The sequence below is a fragment of the Pocillopora verrucosa genome, chromosome 6, assembly GCF_036669915.1.
Source record: "Pocillopora verrucosa isolate sample1 chromosome 6, ASM3666991v2, whole genome shotgun sequence".
Classification (NCBI taxonomy): Eukaryota; Metazoa; Cnidaria; class Anthozoa; order Scleractinia; family Pocilloporidae; genus Pocillopora; species Pocillopora verrucosa.
In genome coordinates this window covers 3,368,526-3,389,938 of record NC_089317.1, presented here as the reverse complement: position 1 = coordinate 3,389,938, position 21,413 = coordinate 3,368,526, and the positions used below count along the sequence as shown (strand labels likewise).

Sequence of the window (21,413 nt, the reverse complement as noted above, 5' to 3'; positions counted from 1 at the left end):
GCTGCTTAAATAGTGTTCATCATTGTGACTTCAAATGCAAGATATTCATATATATGTAATGAACCACTGTTGAATTTGAGCCTGGCTAGAGAGATCTGTTTTTAATCTTTTTAAAACTCCCAAGAAAGTTAAATTCAAGGTCATTTGATTTGTTATCGTAAATCAAGAAAAAAAAATGTTTTGAATATACAATTTTAAGATTGTATATATGGTTACCATAGAAACAGTGCTACATCTTTTGTAATATGTTCACAGGGCATAGTGAAGATGCTATGTCTTAGACACAGCAGAAATTTTGGTGTTTCAATATTATCTGCATAATGAAATAATATTCTTTGTATATTTCAAGAAGATACAACTGTATATATGTATGTTTGTTTAGTCTGCAGTAACATACTGTATGTCAATTGGAAAGATACAAACATCAACATTATTGACACACCAGGTGAGTCTATCAACCATTTATTCCCTAACATCAGGATGTATATTCTCCTTACAGTTCTTTATACATTTCTGAAGGTACTTTTCTGAACTTGTCACAGCTTTGTTACAGAGTATCCTACTGTTATCATAAAGGATTTAAAGTTTGAATTGTCATCAAAAACAGATGAACATGTAGTTATGATGTTTATGTGTGTGAAAAGTAAAAGCTCTTGTCAGCAACATACATGTACACCTGCAGTGAGGTGGGAATTTTAATGAGTCCATCTTCAAAGGTTCAAATGTGTGAGGGATTGCTAGTTAGGGGGAGAGGGGTTTTGAAGCTTGGACTTATGTGATGCTGAAAAACCAAATTATGAGAGTGAAAGGGTAAATTTCTCATTGATTTTTCAAGGGTTTTTTTTTTTATCGTGGCACAATAACAATACTACATTACCTTACATTACTATGTTGAAAAAAGTAAAGAAAAAATTAAAAAAAAAAAAAGGTTAAACAGTTTTGTAATTTTAACTTAGGACAGCAAGCTGTAAGTAATTTATTTAGCACTGTCAGTATCTTAAGGTAGTGTAGTATTTAGATTTTGAATGGGAAAAAAGTGCCTTTTCTTCTTTGAGCTTTTTTACAGATGAGTTATCAGGTTTCTGAAAATTGTTCAGTGTGCAATTGTAGTGTGATCATTTATGCCTTATGGCACTTATTTCTAATTTGAATTTGTGTTGGAAAAATGATTGCAGTCCAAGCACTGTGCTATTATTAAAAATAGTTTCGGATAATTGATTATCAATACAAATTTTTATGTCAAGACTTAAATTCCTTCAGAGAGGAGATCATATCTGGCCAAAATTTGAAAAACAAGTGAAGCCCTTGGGTTTTCTTAAAAAACCCCCAAGAATGATTGAAATGATAAGGTCTACAGAATGGATGATATGGGGAGAGAATGTGGTCCTAGAGAAGGAACAACATAAAAATTTATATAGATATAACAAATGAGAAACAACAAAATGTTTGCAAAAAATGACCTGAACAGTGTAGCATTAAACATGTCAACTGTGAGACCACAATTGAATTCCTATGACTATGGATTGGATTGACACAGAGATTTTCAAGAGTTGACAAGAACAATGGAAAGATCATCCACTACATTTGAGAAGATGCTTGTTACATATTCATCTGTTTATTTTTTTTAAACTATTACATTTATATGCTAATTTTTAATATTTGAAAATGACTTGGGGAGGTGAAAAAATTGGTTGTTTCTATTGCTGATTTTTATTCCACAATGTATATCAAAGGAACTTCCTATAAGAAAAAGTGAAAAATTATTTCCCCAGAGCAAAGTTACAACACACTGCAGCCTTCACTCAGTTGCCAATTGGTTTGGAATCTGAGGTAAAAGGGGTCATTGACCTTGTGTGCTGGAAGGCTTATTACTTTGAGGGAAATCATGGGTAAGATCATTCATTCTCGTGACTTTTATTTTATTTTTATTTAGCTGTTTAGCCAATCAGAAGGCTAAACCCTTATCCAGCTATTATTAAGATGCCATAACTTGAGCTAAAAATCTCCCAAAAAATTTAGCTGAAATATGATAATTGGCTCTTTCTTTGTTAAACAACCATTGCTGATTTAAATTATTAACTAACAGGTCCAAAGTGGTATAAGGTGTCACCCCAGAAGACATGGTTAATGAGTGTACAACAAGAAGACAGGAGCTGATAGGTACATGTACAATCTCAGTATTTATTTTAATTTTTTTTCAAATGTTTTTGTTTGAGTTATGATAATGGCCAATCAGAACAAAGGAAAACATCACAGGGAGCCAATGGGAACTCAAAGTGAAACAAAGTAAAATTAAGTATTGGAAAATGCCAGTCATCAAGTTCTGATTATTTTAAGTTTTTAATTTGATGGGATAAGAGCTTGAGAGAAAGGGGAAAATTTTGTGGGCCAATCTCCCATCAAATATCAATACAACATCAAGCAAACAAGTGATGAGAATGAAGAAAAATTATCAATTAGGGGATTATTAGTTGATCCAATACCAAATTCTTCAATCATAAGAATTGTCCATCATAAGAATTGCATGGCAGACAGTTAGAAGACTTACTAATTAGATTTTGACAATCAAAGTGTTTAAGTGCCTAACACTTTAACTCCCAGATCAAATTTGTACTTCTCCTTACTGTCAACTATACAATTCTTATAATGTTAGTTCAGAAAATTTAGTATTGGATCAACTAATTATCCCCAAATTGATATTTTTCTTTATTCTCATCACTATCTGGTTGATATTGTATTGCAATTGTAAGGAGAAATTCTGTCTTGGTCACTCATGGGAGTTAAAGGGTTAAGTGAAAAATTCTCCAATGATTTAAGTGGGTTTTCACAGTCCCATCTGTCGATTCCATCAGCTACTAGTGAGAGACTCTGGTGGTTCCATATGATTTTGTCATTTTTCGAACACAATTTTTTTGATAGATAGTACATTTAAGAGAGGATCTCAGCATCCATGAAACAAATTTGAAATACTGTGGCAAGTCGCCCAAATTCGTTTTCTCTCGTACTTTCATATTTTGTAGCCCAATATGTCCTGATAATTGTGGCGTAGTTTTTTTGTGAAAATATATTTTAGTTTTCGAGAAATGAATTTTTTCGTTCGACCGCTCAAATATGCAAATTTTCACCGTGACTATTACCCAAGTTGTGTGACCTCATGTAACGAATATAATTTACCTCCGGTATTTCTGTCAACATAATCCTTTGTTTTATCACCCAAACTTAATCCCCTGTCATAATTGAAGCTGGTAAAGAAATATTTATTTTTCGGTGAATATTTTTGTCCGCCATACTTTTCCTATGTCGAAAAGAAGCATCAAACAAAGACAGTTTTAACAATGACCGATACGACAGACTCTATTATGCTTCTATGCAGAATTGAAAATTGCCAGGCTTAATCCTTTGAAAAAGAGAAAAGAGCATTGTTTCACTGATATCCTTTCCCCGTTTTGTTTTAGAGATACATAATCCTAGAAAATTGCGTTGCATTTTAATAAGCGAAAGAGAGAGAAATATTTGAGTCGCGGATAAATTTCCCCACGCGGCCGCCTTCTTTCCCAAACTAGAGTGTTTCCGAAATTGGTTCTTTAAGGGCAGTAGGGGGAAATAATCTATCGGAATAGAAAAACCATTTTCGATTCTTTTAGTGAAATGTTTTCTAGAGTTTGCAATGTCACGCCAATTCGGTGAGAATTGAATGTAGCGATATTTATTTAACGGCAAAATATAGTCGTTTTTTACCCGCAACTGATTACAGGCAACAACAAGAACGGCTTTTCTTCATTTCTTTCAACAAATAGGTGCTACACTGTTTCATTCAAAACATTTAAAATTTGACAAAAAAAAATCTGACAACAGCGCGTGACTGTCGACGCATTTCATCGTTGCGATTGTTTTGATACGAAGTATTAAGATCAGAGCTAAAGATCTTTATTTTCTTAAAAGCTGTGTGTGTTAATATCGGCTTTTCCTCGAAAGAGTTGAAGAGTGTGGAGTAAGAATGTAAGTAGTTTAACTCCTATCCTCGTGTTCATATCATTTATTAAGTACATTTATTTTTAATCCTTTAGCGGTAAGTGCGTACAGTACAGCTTTACAGACTTCCATTATAGGCCAAACGGAGTTCCAACCCAAGCTGCTCGCTTCTCAAACGATTTCCAACGCGAAAACAGACGAAATATTCACTTATATTCTCATACAACATGGAAGAAAAGCCCTGATCAGGGATGACGAGACATATTATTCAGGGAGTAAAGAGCTTGAGTACTACCGAAAAGTCAGCGGTACTCCAGTCAAGCGACGCAGAGAAATATTTCTAGGCATGATTGATGATCAGGAGAATGTTAAGTCTATTCTTGTCATTGGAAAAGCAGGGATTGGGAAATACTTGTTTTGCCAGAAGGTGATTCGCGATTGGGCCAACAACGAATTACTTCAAGTGCGAGAAAACAGTGAAATCCCCGATTTGAAATTTGTGTATCTGCTCTCTTTCCGTCAATTGAATTTTCTTGAAAATAACTGTGTGGCTTTAAGAGAAATCTCAAACTTTTCCTCGTTACTGGATGACAAATGTAACATTGATTACTCAACATTTGACAACTTTAGTCTTGTTCAACCAATGAGATTATTTGAACCATTCCAACAAGGATTCTGATGGGCTCATTGCAGCGTGCTTTATTAGAGTATAGAGTATGTTGACGACACTGTTGTTCGCTTTGGAAATAAAGTTGATGTTGAAAATTGAAAGTAAGGCGTGGGGAATTTGACGGATTCTTTTTTATAAAATAACTGGAGATACCTTGACTGTGCTCTGTTCTGTTGTAAAGCACTTAAGAAGTGGGGAGAAACACTCCATTAAGTCTCGTCTTTCTCCCTACACTTCTTTCGTGCTCTAGCCGCTTCCTCGGTGCTTTACAACCGAACAGATCACAGTCGAGGCTTCTCTATTTGTTCATGAATGGTACGTATCTTTGAAGTTTCACTTAAATATTTTGCACTTGACATTAACGTTTTATGGTCTAGAAAAAAGTACAACGCTGTCCCAATAGTTAAACAGCCGGTTACCTTCAAAATTTCAGGATGAGTTGCAAATTCTGCGGCGTTAAAGTGTCTACGCTTTACTAGGACCTTTAATTACAAATTAAAGCTTACCTTACAAGTCTGTTCCAGTAGCCACAATTTTGGTTTCTTCCCGTCGCTACCGCACAGAAGAATAATTTTAAATGTGCTCAGCGCTTCAGCATGTGGTTAAAGTTTTCTGATTTAACCGAGAGTTGTCTCAGTAAATTGTTAACATTAATTGTAAATGTGCTCAGTACTCCAGTATGCGGTTGAAGTTTTCTGATTCAACCGATAGTTGTCTCAGTAAACTTTTCACGTGTAACTCGAACACTCACAAATATTTTAACAAAAAATGTCCTCGATCAATTTCCTTCTTTGGTACAAGTTGAGCAAAATAGCTAAATAAACGAAGTTAATAAGCTCCAAATATTCCCCAGCTGGGAAATATTCAATGATCTATCGGAATGATTATTTCTATTTCAAACCTAACGTCCACCAATTTAGAGAGACCAAAAGTCTTTGTTTAAAGTTCAATTCAGGATAAGAGCGCGTTTAGTAGATAGAAAACCCGGGTTCTGGCCCATTCTCAAACAATTCAGAAGTCTCTTGAAGTTTTTTGCATTCTCCTTTATCTCTCTTTCTCAGCTAACTCCAGTGAAGTGAGATATTGGAATAAGCTACGACATATGGGAGGAGGTGAGTAATGTAAAAAATATTTAAGAGACTTCATGGATTTTTCGAAAAAGGGCAAAAATCCTTCTTTTCTATCTTCTCATTATGTGGTTGTTACAGAAGAAAGGATATGTTTGTTTGTTGATAAAGTCGTTCTAAAGAACATTGAACATCCCACGTTGGAAATGTTAACTGATTGTAAACAATTTAGTTTCCCGCGCTTTACAAATATTTGAAGGGTAATAAACACCGATAGCCTCTATTTGGCAAAAAATATGCTCTTAAATTTATCCTTGAACATTATTTGTTCCTCGAAGTTCATAGTTTTCCTCGAGTTTCGTTCTCTGAAAACTTCGCATTTTGGAACAGATAATGTCTACGGACAAATTCGCACCAAACGGGGACTAGTGTTCATACAGTTATCTGTATTATGTATTACAATAATTTCTTCAGCAAATAAGTGTTCTTTACGGGTTCTCGTATTTGATGTAATTTTAGTGGCGGAGCTATAAATGACAACAAGGGAATTTTCTAGTTTTTTCCTTTTTACAGGCCGCATTCCGCCTGATCAACTCGCGATCTCGTCGTTTGGTATTTAGCGCCCCCAATTTTTTTTATTGTAAACCCCTTCGGTGGGGTTCACTGTCTCTCGCATTCTACAAATCTCTCCTGAAAAGATTCTACACGATTGATTATTTATCACTCAAAACAGGCAGTAAGGAATATTACTAATGAGATCTTGGCAGTGTAAGGCCTAGGGATTGCAGTGTTTTGGAACTTTGTCGTAACATTTGCATTTTACAACAGCCATTTCATTGTTGTGCTGGACTCAGCCATCCGGATGAGTGCTTTTGATTCTTTGGTAAAAGGTGATTGACGTATGATTGTCTTCGATCGCGTGATCTGACAGACGACTCCTTAATTCTCGAAGCATCGCAGCATTGCAAAGCAATACTGGATCTACGGAAGTGAACTAAATGCAGCGTCTTTAAAATTCGTAAAGAGCAATTCATTTGTTGATATGTAGAAAATGAGTTTTGGGACCAGAAGCACGGGTACGAGACAGACGATTTGAAGAACAACCTTCAACTTGAGGTATTTGGTAGAGAATCGAAACCGAGAGGTTTTATTTGATTGAGTTGAGCTCACATCAGTTTTTTCCGACAGCTGTTGGTCGAATCGACTGCAAGCGTTGAGTGACACATCGTGTCTATTTCAGGAGAGAGGCCCAAAGCCAAAGGTGAGAATAATGCTTTTAACAAACCATCATAAAATTCTTATGTGGGGACATTTACGAATTGCACATAAAGAAACGCACGGCGTCAATAATCCTTGTGACAGCTTCTCGTGTAGTTCTTTAAACTCAGCAGGCCTATTGATATGTGTAAGCTAAATGTTACCGTGGGTAAAATCTGAATTTCGAAAGTAGTTTTTTTTGTCTGACTTATAACGCAAACATGCTTGAGTCGAAGTCTTTGTCACTCTTCGGTTACTTCGTTGCTTACTGCTTAATTTAACAGAGCGATTTTGGTGCCTAGGCCTTACATTGAAACCGTTGCTAGCGAAGGGTAGCTATGGACACTTCAGCTTAAAGTGTGAGCAATACAAGACACGAATTAGGCATCGTGTTTGTCATAAACTCTATCACTTGCGAGTGGTAGACCTTGCATCCTTAGAATGAAATGTTACCATCCACGTCCCTTGTACAGAGTCTCGAGACGTTTTTTTTGTTACTTTTTGATCTTCAAACGCACATATGTCCAACAAAATTCAAACATTGCACTCAAGTATAGGTTAAAATATGGAGCAAGTAGAACGAGGAATATTTCACTGCGATTTAGTTCGCGTAAACAGACTAACGGCCCAACCTCAACCCACAACAAGATGGTGGTTGACAGTTTGAGTTTCCCTGTACATGTTAACTTGTCATTTTTTTTAATCTAGAAATCCATTCCTTCCGCGAAGATACAACAGTGAACACTGAATAACGACGGTCATTGCGAAGGTAAGCTTATAATCCCGAGTCTTTAAATAAGAGAAACATTTACGCCTACATGCAGTAGATCACATAAAATTAGTACGTCACATAAAAGAACAAATTGAGTCTCTCAACAAGCATTGAAGTGATTACTTTCATTGGTTAGGGTAGGATAGGGAAGGATAGCTTAAGGACGCTTCAGCTTAAAGTGTAAATAAAATACGACACACATTTGGTATCGTTTTTGTCATAAGTTCCATCACTTGCAAGTGGCAAACCTTGCACCCTTGAAATGAAATGTTATTATCTGCGACCTTTGTTAAGAGTCTTGAAACATGTTTCGTTACTTTTTGATCTTCAAACGCGTCCACATCCTACAGAATTCAAACATTGCATTTAAGTATAAGTTAAAAATATGGAACAAGTAGAACGAGGAACATTCCACTTAGATTTAGTTCGCGTGAACAGACCAACGGCCCAACCTTAACCAACAACAAGATGGCGGTTGACAGTTTGAGGTTCCCTGTACATGTTAACTTATCATTTATTTTATCTAGAAAACTATTCCTTCCGCGAAGATGCAACAGTGAACACTGAGTAAAGAAGGTCATTGCAAAGGTAAGCTCATAATCCTCTGAGTCTTTAAATAAGGAAACATTTACGCCTACATGCAGTAGATCACATAAAATTAGTACGTCACATAAAAGAACAAATTGAGTCTCTCAACAAGCATTGACGTGATTACTTTCGTTCTTTCGTTCTATCTCCCTGTTTTGGGGCTGAACAGTGCACGCCTGACTCTTTCCGAGAATCGACAGATCCGTACGAACTGTACATTGACTCACATTTATCGCTTAAAACAGACAGAAAGGAATATTACTGATGAGATCTTGGCGGTGAAAGACCGTGGGATTGCAGTATTTTGGAACTTTGTCGTAACATTTGCATTTCACAACAGCCATTTCATTGTTGTGTTGCACTAAGTCATCCGGATGAGTGCTTTTGATTCTTTAGTATAATATGATTGACGTAAGATTGTCTGTATACGTGATCGCTTGATCTGACAGACGACGCCCCAATTCTCGAAGAATCGCATCACTGCAAAGCAACAATGGATCGACGGACGCGAACTAAATGTAACGTCTTTAAAATTCGTAAAGAGCAATTTACTTGTTGACATATAGAAAATAAGTTTTGGGGCCAGAGGTACGGGTACGAGACAGACGATTTGAAGAACAACCTTCAACTTGAGGTATTTGATGGAGAATCGAAACCGAGGGGTTTCATTTGGGTTAAAATGTAATTGAACTCATATCAGTTTTTCCCGACAGCTGTTGGTCGAATTGACTTCAATCGTTGAGGGACACATCGTGTCTATATCAGGAGAGGGGCTCAAAGCTTAAGGTAAGAAGAACGCTTTTAACAAACCATCGTAGCATAATTATGTGGGGACATTTGCGAATCGCACATAAAGAAACGCACACCGTCAATAATGCTTCTCACAGCTTCCGATGCAGTTCTTTTAACTCAGCAAGCTTATTGGTATGTGTAAGCTAAATATTAGTGTGGGTAAATCTGAATTTCGAAAGTAGTTTTTTTTGCCTGACGTATAACGCAAACATTAGCAGTAAAGAAAACAAATTGAGCAACTCAACAAGCATTCAAGTTATTACCTTCAATTCTCCCGTTCTATCTCCCTGTTTTCTGGGGCTCACAAATGCTCGCCTAACTCTTTCCGAGAATTGACAGACCCATACGCACTCTACATTGATTCACATAATCGCTCAAAACAGACAGTTAGGAATACTAAAAATGAGATCTCGGCAGTGAAAGCCCAGTTATTGCATTGAATTAGTATCACTTTTTTTCCGACAGCTGTTGGTCGAATCGACTTCAAGCAGTGAGTGGCACGTTGTGTCTATATCAGGAGAGATGCTCAAAGCTTAAGGTAAGAAAAACCCTTTTGACAAACCATCGTAAAATAATTATGTGTGGATATTTACGAATCGTGCATAAAGAAACGCACACCGTCACTAATGACAACTTCCCAGTTCTTTAAACTCAGCAAGCTTATAAGTATGTGTAAGCTAAATTTTACTGTGGGTAAAATCTGAATTTCGCAAGTAGTTTTTTCTTTGTCTGACGTATAACGCAAACATGTTAGAGTCAAATTTGCTTTTGGAAATTGATGAAAACGGAATTCGAAAGTGAAATGGTCTGAAACGGAAACACTTCGGAAATGTCCCTCAAGCTGAGCTGTTGGAACCAATTTGTTTTCTTTGCTGCATTGTTAATAGTGAACGTAGTTTTCTTGTACGATTTAAAGATGCAATAAGTATTAGAAAATAAGCGTCTGTCATGATATTCTAGCTTTCGGTCCGTCGGATTTTAAATTGGAAATGTAAGAAAGGGAATTTGGAATGTGGAGTCTGAACTGGGAAGTAAGTATGAGGGGGGGGGGGGGGAGAGGGCCAAGAAAGTCAGTTTCACAGCTTAGTCTTCATGCAGGCTGCAGTTGTTGCATATAATATTTGTTTAGCTTTACGGCATTCAAACTAATCTGAAAAAAGAAATATATTTAAGAGCAGTGTAATTTACCTCCAGTATAATTGCTTGCTGCACGTGCATGTATTTTTACATGAAGCCATTCATCGTACTAAACTCAACATTTACCTCAACAACCTACATGTACTTATTAAAACATTTCATAACATTAACACTGAAGTCCAACCCTCTAACGTCTAAAATGTACCGACCATATAATCAATATACATTTAAAAGCCAGATGGAAGATTTTCACCCGTTTATTAACCCTTAGTGTGTCTTCCTTTGTTACTCTTAAATCCCTTGGAGTGGCTGGCTTCTAATTTGTCCTAACAGTATCACCCTTGAATCAAGTAGAAGGGTTGTGGGAATAACAGAAATAATCTCCAATTTAAGAAGCCGACCTGATTGTCACACAAATTCTCCTTGTCATTACCACAGGAAATGTAGAGAGATCAGTGTCAGTGGAGAATATGAACACTAATGTTAGGGTGTAAAGGATTAAAGGTTCTATTATTATAATATTACTCCTGTCGTTGTACAGTGAAAATGTTTTTCTTTCTGTACTTTAAACTGTTAATAGTAAACAAGGTTGTCTAAATTGCACGTTATTATTATCACAACTTTTCTTTACTTCATGTTATGTAACTTAATCTATTGATGTATATACAAGTAGAAACTAGAATTTACTTTTCTAGTAATTGACAAGTAAGACCCCCCTGTTTACCTTTTCTTTTTCTTGTTTGTATACACCCCGCGGTGTAACCACCCTTCAGCTTTTCTCTTCCTTCTTTGCATACGTCCCACGGTGTAAGCCCCCCTCCTGCTTTTCTTTTTGTTGTTTGTATACGTCCCCTTGTGTAAGTTCCCCCACATTGGAGATCTTTCCAATGCTGGTGGGATCCCACCTTTCCCGCCTGGGACTTACAGGTAATCCTGACTGGGATCCTGCCTTGCACCCAGCAATCCAGGTGAGATTAGCGGAATCCCATCTGTCACACCTGGGTCTTAAGGTCATCCCAACTGTGATCCTGCCTCCCACCAGGTATTCCAGGTGGGAAAAGTGGGATGCCATCTGGGACTTACATGTTTCTCTCTAAAAAGGTTTTAACTGTTGAACTTCAAATTGGAAATAGGAACTTTTAAACCACAGTTTGGAGTGGAAAAGTGCATTTTGGGCTATGAATATACCAAATTTCAACCTCGGCTATAACTGTACTCCTGGGCATGCTTAGCAATTACGGTACTTTCAAAAATAACCATTTATTTCCAGGTTTTTCTAATAGAGAAAAAGGAATTGCTTTTAAATGCTATGGTGGAGACTTGGAGCATAATATGGAATGAAAAAAGGCATTCATATAGCTCTTATTACAATTATCATTGCGCACAAAGCAATTGGATACAAACTAGGAATGATTTGGTGAGTGCAAGAGATTGAACTTTAGAAGGAAATTGGAATATTTTAGACCACAACTCGAAGTGTGATCATATGAGCCAAAAGCACATCAGCCAGCAAATGCACCAAATGTGAACTATTCAAAGGTCACCATTCATTTCAGAATTTTCTGAGTGACTGATAGGCTATAGAGGAGTACAAGATTGCTTGTGGTTTAAGCGAATTTTATGCCCAGTATGCTGTAAACAAGTCTCACAAACTTTCAGAATTGTCCATGTGGGCCGTTACTTGGGATTTTGTATAGGATGCGTAATCCATCATCCCACTTGTAGACAGTAGATCCCAGGAAGCAAGGGTAGGATACATATACGTTATTCGCCAGCCGGGAGTTCCTTATCGGGAAAAACTGTACCCGAGGTCTTGAATACCGCCCGGGCTGTAAGCCGAGGACAGTACTCAAGACAGAGGGCACAGTTTTTCCCGATACGGATCAACTTAGGCTGGTGAAGAACATTTTTGTTTTTTTTTTTTAAATTCACGAAATTCCTGCCAATATTACCCGAATGATTCAGGGCCGTAATTACGGCGAGATCCCTCTTAAACTGAACAATTTCTGAGAGAGTAAATGGTAGTTAAAACAGAGATAATTCAAATTAAAGAGAGAGACCTCACCGAAATATTTTTATTTGCGTGGTGATAAAGGTGATTTAAAAGGCTTTCAAACAAACTTTAAAACATAATTTTTACAAGTATCTCTCACCTGTCAATTAGAGAGCGCGTAAGAAAAATAAGCATATGTACATTTTTGAAAGAAAAAACAAGAGTACGGGTTTGGTAAACAAACTCAAGTTCAATGACTGTCACGACGACTTTTCCTTCAAAACCATTTAATGATCTTACGGAAAGTATTATTCACTTCTATCGATGATTAGTATACGAATACCTTTGTAAATTACAAGGAAAGTAATTGTAAGTAAACTCAAATGTATGTTTGGAAGTTGTAGGAGTTTCCTCGTTTGTTTGCTGCACTGGCGCGTGTAAATCCGGTCTTTTTCCACCAAATAATTTAATCATTTAATTTATTGGGTTTTTGCGGTGTAATTTATGGAGCAAATGGCCAAATTGAAGAGATCGACTTGAAAAGACTTACCGAAAGCGTATTTGAAGTAGGACTTAAAACTTTTCCACAGCGAAAAAATTGTTTGAGAGAATTCAGATATTAAATGAATGAAAGTTCCATCGATTGATTCGATAAACAACTCACAGTTTTAACTTTCTGAGTTACTTTTTGTGAAGGATTAGATTTAGTTGAAAACTGATTTCAGGCCCCGAGTCAACTCATGTAATGACACATTTGCTACCACAAATTCGTTTCGAAAACAATTTTCTGCCAGCAACCAAAGCGCTTTGAGAGTAAAAAAAGAGACGATTAATAAGTTATTAATCAGTTTGATTCGCTTAAAAAGACTTTGTTTGAAAATATTGCCCAGCCGGAAAAGCAAAATTTATATCTGAAGAATGGCAACGAAGGTAGGGATGTTCTCGATTGGATTGGTGGAATCCCACTTGGGACTGGTGGGATTTGGCCTCCTGTTTTTACTTGGAGCACAAAGAACAAAATGTTTTTAGACAGTTTACTGTTAACTGCATCTGTTGGATAGATATCCACTTTTCCCTTCTAGGACTTTATGAACAAACAAATGCTATGGCCCTTCTTCGGTTAATACAGCTAAAAGCTAGCAGTCTTTCATTATGAATTGAAATTTAAAATGAAGAATTTGATCAACTTGGATGAATGTGTTTAAAATTAGGAAATATCGCTTGGGGAATATACTGCCGCGTGTAATCCATCGCATAATTTTTCTGGTGTGCGACTGGTTTAAAAGCATCACTCGATTGCACATGTCTGAGCTAAAGCTGGGGCATATCCCAGGATACCCCAGCTGATATTCCCCACTTTTCGAACCTTACGCATACTATGAGAAATGTGTTCGTTTGAAATTTAATTCCAGGTAAGGGAGTGATTAGCTATTGTTAAGAAAAAGGGAAATGTTTGTTTGCTCATGAAGTCGTACCAGACAACACTGAAAAGTAACCATTCCTTGCGCAGAGAATACTTAATCATTCGTTATCATTTTTCCCTGGTAAAAATATTTCAAGGATAATAAAGACAATAGCCTTCATTCGTCACGAAAATATGCTACTACATTTGTTCTTGGGCATTATCAGTTCTTCAAAGCTAACAGTTTCTCTTAAGCTTTCCTCTCGGAAACCTTTTCTCATTTCAGAACAAATAATGTTCTGTTTTCCTCTCGTTTTTTAACTGGACATGTTTAATCTCATGATGATTTGAGACTAATTAAGGGTGAACAAATATATTTGGTAGATGATGATGAACAATAGTTGACAGAGCAGCGAGGTAGGCTACTGCACAACTCCCCCCCCCTCCCCCCCTCCGAAAAAAAGGAACGGAAAAAAAGAAGAGAAACGAAAAAGAAAAAAGATAAAGTGAAATGTAATAAAATTTAAAAATGGCTCCTGAGGTTTGGTGCACAAGTTATATAGGTGGCGCAATTTTTTTTGAATGACAATTCTCTCTAAATACATAAGGTATACGCAGAAATTTCAGACAAGTTTTTAATGTCTCTTCCTAAGTCAGGTTTACCCTCTACAAGTCATCAAATCATTTGGTACATAAGCATTAAAAATCATCTCTCTTATTTCCCTTCTCAGGTACTGATACTTCATGGAATGATGTTTGATACGTGTAAACCGGTTATCAAGTTCCAAACTGCTCTTGGAGGAGTTCAGTGCATTTTGTTTGCTGCATCGCTCGGTTCCATTCTTGGCACTCTACAAAAGTATCATGATAGTGATAGACTTAACTTCAACTGCGATCCCAAACCTAGTGATTTTATCAGACAACGTTGTTATAACAGCTACATTTCCACAGTTACCAAGCCTCATGGATTAATACCTCGGAATGTTGTTGCCATAACACTCGGTGTTTTGTGTGCATGCTGGATCAGCTTTGCAATTTATGGTGCTGTGACCTTTCGAAAAAGACCAGGAGACAGAAAAGACCCAAAAACATTTCTTTGCACCTACCTCATCCATGTATTCTTTCGAATATTGTTCCTGGGTGTTATGGTAGGGCTGGTCTGCAGTTACCAGAAAATTTCTTTACCTTCCGTTTTTGAGTGTGATGTTAATCAGATCTCGCAGACCAACAGTCAAACTACGCCAAGTCCACTCAACCAGACAAAACTAACATTGCAATGTAATGATCTTCATCACAAGGAGAAATCGAACCTAAATATAGCTTTTATCTCTGTTGGTGCCTTTTTTATGGTGTTTAGTGTATTGGAAGTCCTACACTTGTGCCGTAACAGGAAAAACTATCTGGAAAACTTGGTTGGAGACCCTGAAGACATTGAGTTACTGCAAGGTAAGTGAACATTTTATAGTTTAACTGCTTGCAAATTACCATAGCCAGTTTATAGGGGGGAGGGGGAAGGGGTGGTGTTTGTTATTATATTACACTTCATAATTCTAAACAACCTATTTGGGAGAGAGTCTTATTGGTACTGTTGGGTTCACATGGTCACATTCATAATATGGGTAGAAATTTCTACGCAGTTGCGTTCACTCATGGAAATAAAGTGAAGCTTTAAGCGCTCGCCTAATAACTGCAGTGCCGCCAAGTGACCTTCACCCCGCCGCGTTAACAACGCGTTAACAACTGGGTGCGACCACTAAATCTAAGGCCTGGAATCAGAAATGGGAGGTCTGATCTTTTTATTGTGAAGGAGGTCACAAGTATACACTACAGAACTTTTTTTGTATCTGTAATACTCGTTTGACTCTTTACTTACTTTCCGTACGCAACCATTGACATCTGTTTACTCACTCGTGGGTAACATATTTTGAAAGATGTCCTGAGTTTTGGTGGTCAAATAATTTTGGGACGATTACCCATCAACCTCTGGGTCGGATTCGAACGATTCCGACTGGGTATAAATCGACTGAGTGCGAAACTTCCACGGGTATGACAGACTAAAGAACAAGTTTTGTAGATCATCTATGTATGCGTATATGAAACCAAAATTATTCAAAACGTACATTTCGAGGTTATCATGGTTTTGATCTGACATGTTAAGACCCGTTGCATTCGTATTACTTGTTGAAGTGATTGGATTGACATATATTCGTGTTTTAGCTAGTTACAATAAGTATTTCACATTTATCAGAGACAAAGTTTTAAAGAAGGATCATTTTGAACAGGTTTACCTGAGAAACCAACCATCACAAATACAGAAACAGAAGTTGACAAGGATTTTGTCGTTACCTGGTCAGAAGCTGGGGCTAACAGCAGTAATTGCAGCATTAAATACCGTCTGGAATGGAGGAAACAACCCATGACAGGATCCACAGAAATGGTTCAACGAGAAAATATTGTGGAAACTCACCTCAAGATTACTGGTCTTGAGTATGACACAGAGTACGAAGTAAAACTGTTTGCTGTCAACGAACAAGGAGACAGTGAGCCAGATGTCAGAACATTTAAGACAAAGAGTGGTATGTACCTTTAATTAAGGCTTCTCGCTTTACTTTTGGTAGAACTGTTTAAAATCAAATTTTAAAAAAACTAATACTATTACTATTAATATAATAGCAACAACTGGCGCTTGTAAATGTTCCATTGACCTCTTTTCAGCAAGAAGTAGAACTTGTTAAAAAGAAGCAACGAAGGATGCTTCTGATAGCTTTACTGGCCCTCCTTAATACTCATGCTGCAGCTCTCGTATAAGATAAAAATAATATTTGCCAAACATTTTTTATTATCTTCACCATTGATTTAGTCGTACGTCATTGATAAGATAAAGAGTAGATCATCAATGTTTTATTAACCTATTTTTATTATACCAATATGTTTAATTTTATTTAGTTGGTATTGATTGCCAGTCAACCATTTGGTAATGCATACCTCTGAAAACAAACAATTCAATGATCATTGTATGGAATTAAAAATTTCGTGTCTGTGTATTTTGATCCACATATTGCAACCAACTTTGCTTTATTCTATGCTAACTTCTAATTTCTGTCCAAGTCATTATATACTTTTTGTCGTTGTTGATGTTGCGGTTCTTTCCCTGAATAATTGATTTTATCACAGAGAGGTTAGTTAATAACTTGCAGATCGAGAAACATTCTTCCTCCTGACGTTTTTGCATTCTTTGCCACTGAGTGCTATTCTTCCTGTGCGACTTCAGATCTGCAATGAACATTTACCTTTTTGATGACTTTGCTGTTGCGGGCGCTCTATAGGCAAGTGTAGGGAGGGGATTCAGAAATTTGTGATTGAGGAAGGGGGGTTGTCAAAAATTACTCCTCGATCTACACTCTCCCATCCCCTCCTCCCATCCAATCGAGCTTACTTGGGGCATTCGGATGCGCAACTGTTTTTTTAGCTCGACTTTGGCCCAAACTAGATAGGACTGGAAACGATTGTCACAACAATCGTCGTGTTTCGACACATGATTAAGTAAATCTTTCTCTAAGAGCCATGGACTGTTCTTATTCCAACAAAGGAAGCAGAAAATACTCTGCACCAAAGCTCTATCTTTTCATCTCTATTTTGTTGCACAGAAGAAAAGCGAACTCGTTTTTTAGAATCCAGTGATATTAAAAGCTTGTTGCACATAGACATCCGCCATCAAATCAACACTGGCTTTTTTGCGAGCGGTTCTCTTGCGATCTAAAGAATTAACGGAAGGGTTATAGAATAAATAAACCCTTTTCTGGCTTGCTTGTATGTCGGCTGATAATGTTCTTGGCTGATATTTTTTCCCTATGATTTTACATGTGGCTTAGAAGCTTCGCTTGTAGGCCAATTATTCATTTTTAGGACAATCTCTCAGTCGTGGACATTTTTAGCTGACATACTAGCCAACCAAGAGGCTTTATTTACTAAACATATGTACTTAGTTTTTGAGGTAGGAATAACGCTTCTATGGAAACCCTTAAGCGGCCAACATTTGCGTGCAGGTGTGATGAAAACTCTTTAAATCTAGTTATGTAAAAAATGTTTCAAAAGACACTGCCCTTAGTATTTTATGAATTATTTTACTTTTAATAATACTAAATAGGGTTCACTGGCGCGCTACGCAGCAGAGTAATCAAATACACCTGCCTGCGATAAGGACGCAAGTTGCTGAGAGATCTTTTGTTATTATAGCTGTTCTGTTTATAATAATTTTTGTTCACGTGAATTATCTTAATTGCCTTTTTTTCCTATTAATTTTTTTGTATATTTTAAACATTTTCATAGATACTTTTGATATATTGTAATCAGAAGATATTTCAATTCAGGGATCTTACTGATAGCAGGATAGTCTACTTTTAGGCTTCTGACAGGACTACCCTAAGTTTTACCATTGGTTATTTTAGGATAGTATTATGTGATCCTGTTGTTTCGAGAATTTGTGTGTCAGACAAGTGGATCTGATGGGGGTGGGGCCAGGATCTCTCGGAGGGGGGCCTTCCTCCCCAAACCACCGCCGATTTTTAACCATTATAGGGTCCGTGAGTTGGGGCTCTGATATCCAATCCTGGAATTGATTCTCTGTCAGTCACTAGGCTTTGAAATTTACATGCAAGACTAAGCTTCTTAGAAATATGTGTGGTACTAATGTGCCTTTAGTTTGTTATACTTTTTTTTATCAATAAGAGTAAGACCAATGTAGCCTAAGATCTTTTTCTTCAAAGCCTGTGTGTTAATTGACCTGCCCTCAAAACAGTTAAACCCTGTGGAGTCAGAGTGAAAGTACCAATAAACTGCTATCCTCGCGGTCATGTTATTTATTAAGTATGTTTCTTTTTTATATTTTAGCCGTAAGTGCTTACACTTCAGCTTTAAAGACTTCCATCATAGGCCAAACGGAGTTCCAACCCAAACTGCTTGCCTCTCGCACGATTTCCAACGCGAAAACAGACGAAATATTCACAAATCTTCTCATACAACATGGAAGAAAAGCCCTGATTAAGAATGACGAGATATATTATTCAAGGAGAAAAGTGCTTGAGTACTACGGGAATGTCAGCGTTACTCCAGTCAAACACTGCAATGAAATATTTCTTGGCATGATTAATGATCAGGAAATTGCTAATTCTATTCTTGTCGTTGGAAAAGCAGGGATTGGGAAATCCCTATTTTGCCAGAAGGTGATTCGCGATTGGGCCAACAACGAACTATTTCAAGCACGAGAAAACACTGAAATCCCCAATTTAAAGTTTGTGTATTTGCTTACTTTCCGTCAATTGAATTTGCTTAAGAAAAAGCATTTGACTTTAAGAGAAATCTTAAACTTTTCCATGGTACTGAATGACAAATGTAACATTAACGACTCAACATTTGAGTACATTGTAAATCATCCTAAGGAAGCAATGATAATTCTCGACGGCTATGATGAGTATTCTCAGAAAACCAGTATCGATGGAAACTCAGAAGGACGGCATCCCAATGACGTTAGACGTAAAATGCCGGTGGCCGCACTGTGTTCTAAACTCATCAATGGAAAAATCCTGCAAGGGGCTATCGTCATGATTACCTCGCGACCTGATGAATCGGACAAGATGGGAGGAATCCGTTATAAACGGTATGTGGAAATTGCTGGTTTTTCGGCAGAACAAGTCAAAGAGTACATAAAGAAATACTTCAAGAAAAACGAAAATATGAAGAACGCTGTACTTAAACATGTCATGAACAATGAGAATCTTGTCAGTTTTGCTCATATTCCTATGCTCTGTTATCTGTTGTGCTTCGAGATGGAGTATGCCCTAACCGAATCAGAAAATTCTGATGACCTTCCTGTCTCAATAACCGACATTTATACCAAACTTGTTGATATTTTTGAACTCAAGCACTGCGCCGAGTCAGAATACAGACAAAAAGAAATTCCTGAGAAGTTCAAGCCCCCTCCCGTCATCAAGAACACTTTGGAGAAATTATCAAAATTAGCGGCTAAACTGCTGGTTGAAAGAAAGCCAACTTTTGATGAAAGCGAGATGGAGCGCGATTTTGAACTGGAAGAAGTCAACAAACTGAAAGGTAGCGGTCTTCTTTACTGTGGTCAGCCTTTCAGAACCGAATTGATTACAACCACGAAGCACTTTAGCTTCACACATCTGACCGTCCAAGAATTCTTGGCCGCTCGTTGGTTTGTAAGGGAAAATCGTGTTCCCGATGCGAAATGCTCTGATATGGTTTACCAATTCATGGCTGGCCTTTTCTCACGTGACGCAAACGAGGAAATGATGGAAAAATTGATAGATTCACCCTTTATGCCTCCTTATCTTAGAATGAGGTGTCTTAATGAGTATCGAAACAAAGAATTCGCTAAACAGTTCTTGAGGGAGAATCCCCAAGCGTTTTGTAATTCACACGGTGTCATGGATTTAGGTTGTTACTCAGATGTAGACTGCATTACGGTATCATTTGTATTGGGCATTATCAGTGAACTAAATGAAGAGGAAGCTGGAGAGGCACAACACAAGTATACCGATAAGTTTGTCACAGTTGAGAGGTTAGGACTTTTCGGACCACATCTAACACTGTCTGGAATACAACGAGTCTTTAATTTACTGATAAATGAACACTGTCTTGTGTCTGAACTTATATTATCTTACATTAACTGGAGTATTGAACATGTTGATTTTATTAATCGATTATTGGTTGGGAAGTTAACCACACTAAGTCTGAATAATATTAAGATCACCGATACCGGTGTTGCCAGGCTATGTGAAGCTTTACAGCATCCAAGCTGTGAGCTAACCACACTAAATCTGGATTCTAGTGGGATCAACGATACCGGTGTTGCCAGTATAGGTGAAGCTATACAGCATCCAAGCTGTAAGCTAACCACACTATACCTGGGGTTTAGTGAGATCACTGACACCGGTGTTGTCAGTGTATGTGGAACTTTACAGCATCCAAGCTGTAAGCTAACCACACTATATCTTGAGGGTAATAACATCACTGATACCGGTATTGCCAGTCTCTCTGAAGCTTTACAGCATCCAAACTGTAAGCTAACCACTCTATGTATTTCGTTTAGAGGGATCAGTGATACCTGTGTTCCCAGTTTATGTGAAGCTTTACAGCATTCAAGCTGCAAGCTAACCGCATTAAGTATACTCTGTAATTTGATCACTGATACCAGTGTTGCCTGTCTATGTAAAGCTTTACAGCATCTAAACTGTACGCTAACCGCTCTACGTATGCAACATTGTGAGATCACTAATATCGGTGTTGCCAGTCTATGTGAAGCTTTGCAGCATCCGAGCTGTAAGCTAACCACACTAGATCTGGAGGATACTGACATCACTGATATCGGTGTTGCCAGTCTATGTGAAGCTTTACAGCATCCGAGCTGTAAGCTAACCACACTAGAACTTCCTCTGTCAGTTTATGATGATGAGATGGCAGCTAGTCTTGAAGCTATAATTCGGAGACACCGACCAGCTTTAAAGCTGTCTTTTCATTAGTTTCATTAACTTTAATAGTTTCATTAATTTTTAGTAGATTTTTATATTTAAACGAAATCAGTAGTTCCAAGTGAAATCTTAATTTGGGTCAAAGATACCAAGTAGGTAAAGTACTTTTAATCATTGGAGTGACATGCTATGCTCAATGTAAATAAAACCGCAAAGATTTTGTAATAAAGGTTTTTTTTACTGGCGACATTGTTTACTGTACTTGGTTTG

General features: G+C 37.3%; 4 protein-coding genes across 7 annotated transcripts in view; all 4 read left to right on the top strand.

The window, feature by feature from the left end:
- The window catches only part of LOC131774104 (NACHT, LRR and PYD domains-containing protein 3-like), a 38,923-nt gene extending 17,541 nt beyond the window's left edge, over positions 1 to 21,382 (top strand). Inside the window, exons 1-9 of one of the 3 annotated variants that reach the window (XM_066168038.1) lie at positions 6,661 to 6,825; positions 6,898 to 6,970; positions 7,675 to 7,735; positions 8,266 to 8,326; positions 9,040 to 9,112; positions 9,584 to 9,656; positions 14,382 to 15,096; positions 15,933 to 16,226; positions 18,541 to 21,382. In XM_066168038.1, the coding sequence (XP_066024135.1) occupies positions 14,400 to 15,096; positions 15,933 to 16,226; positions 18,541 to 21,194 (3,645 nt within the window). In that variant the 5' untranslated portion in view covers positions 6,661 to 6,825; positions 6,898 to 6,970; positions 7,675 to 7,735; ... (2 more) ...; positions 9,584 to 9,656; positions 14,382 to 14,399 and the 3' untranslated portion in view covers positions 21,195 to 21,382. Of the gene's footprint in view, positions 1 to 6,660; positions 6,826 to 6,897; positions 6,971 to 7,674; positions 7,736 to 8,265; positions 8,327 to 8,888; positions 8,961 to 9,039; positions 9,113 to 9,583; positions 9,657 to 14,381; positions 15,097 to 15,932; positions 16,227 to 18,540 lie in introns of those variants that run through there. The other 2 variants (XM_066168039.1, XM_066168037.1) reach the window with 2 other exon arrangements.
- Positions 1 to 21,413, top strand: part of LOC131778827 (NLR family CARD domain-containing protein 3-like) — an 84,464-nt gene that overhangs the window by 23,413 nt on the left and 39,638 nt on the right. The gene's annotated exons all lie outside the window — the stretch shown is intronic.
- LOC131794477 (angiotensin-converting enzyme-like) overlaps positions 1 to 21,413 on the top strand; it is a 37,260-nt gene that overhangs the window by 3,946 nt on the left and 11,901 nt on the right. For both annotated transcript variants that reach the window (XM_066168072.1, XM_066168071.1), the window contains one exon: positions 383 to 445. The gene's annotated coding sequence lies outside the window, so the exon portion shown is untranslated. The remainder of the gene's footprint in view (positions 1 to 382; positions 446 to 21,413) is intronic.
- LOC136281535 (uncharacterized) lies at positions 1,915 to 4,737 on the top strand. The gene is made up of 2 exons (XM_066168073.1): positions 1,915 to 2,160; positions 4,068 to 4,737. Exons 1-2 carry the CDS (start codon positions 2,121 to 2,123, stop codon positions 4,649 to 4,651), a joined length of 624 nt encoding a protein of 207 aa, XP_066024170.1. The 5' UTR covers positions 1,915 to 2,120; the 3' UTR covers positions 4,652 to 4,737.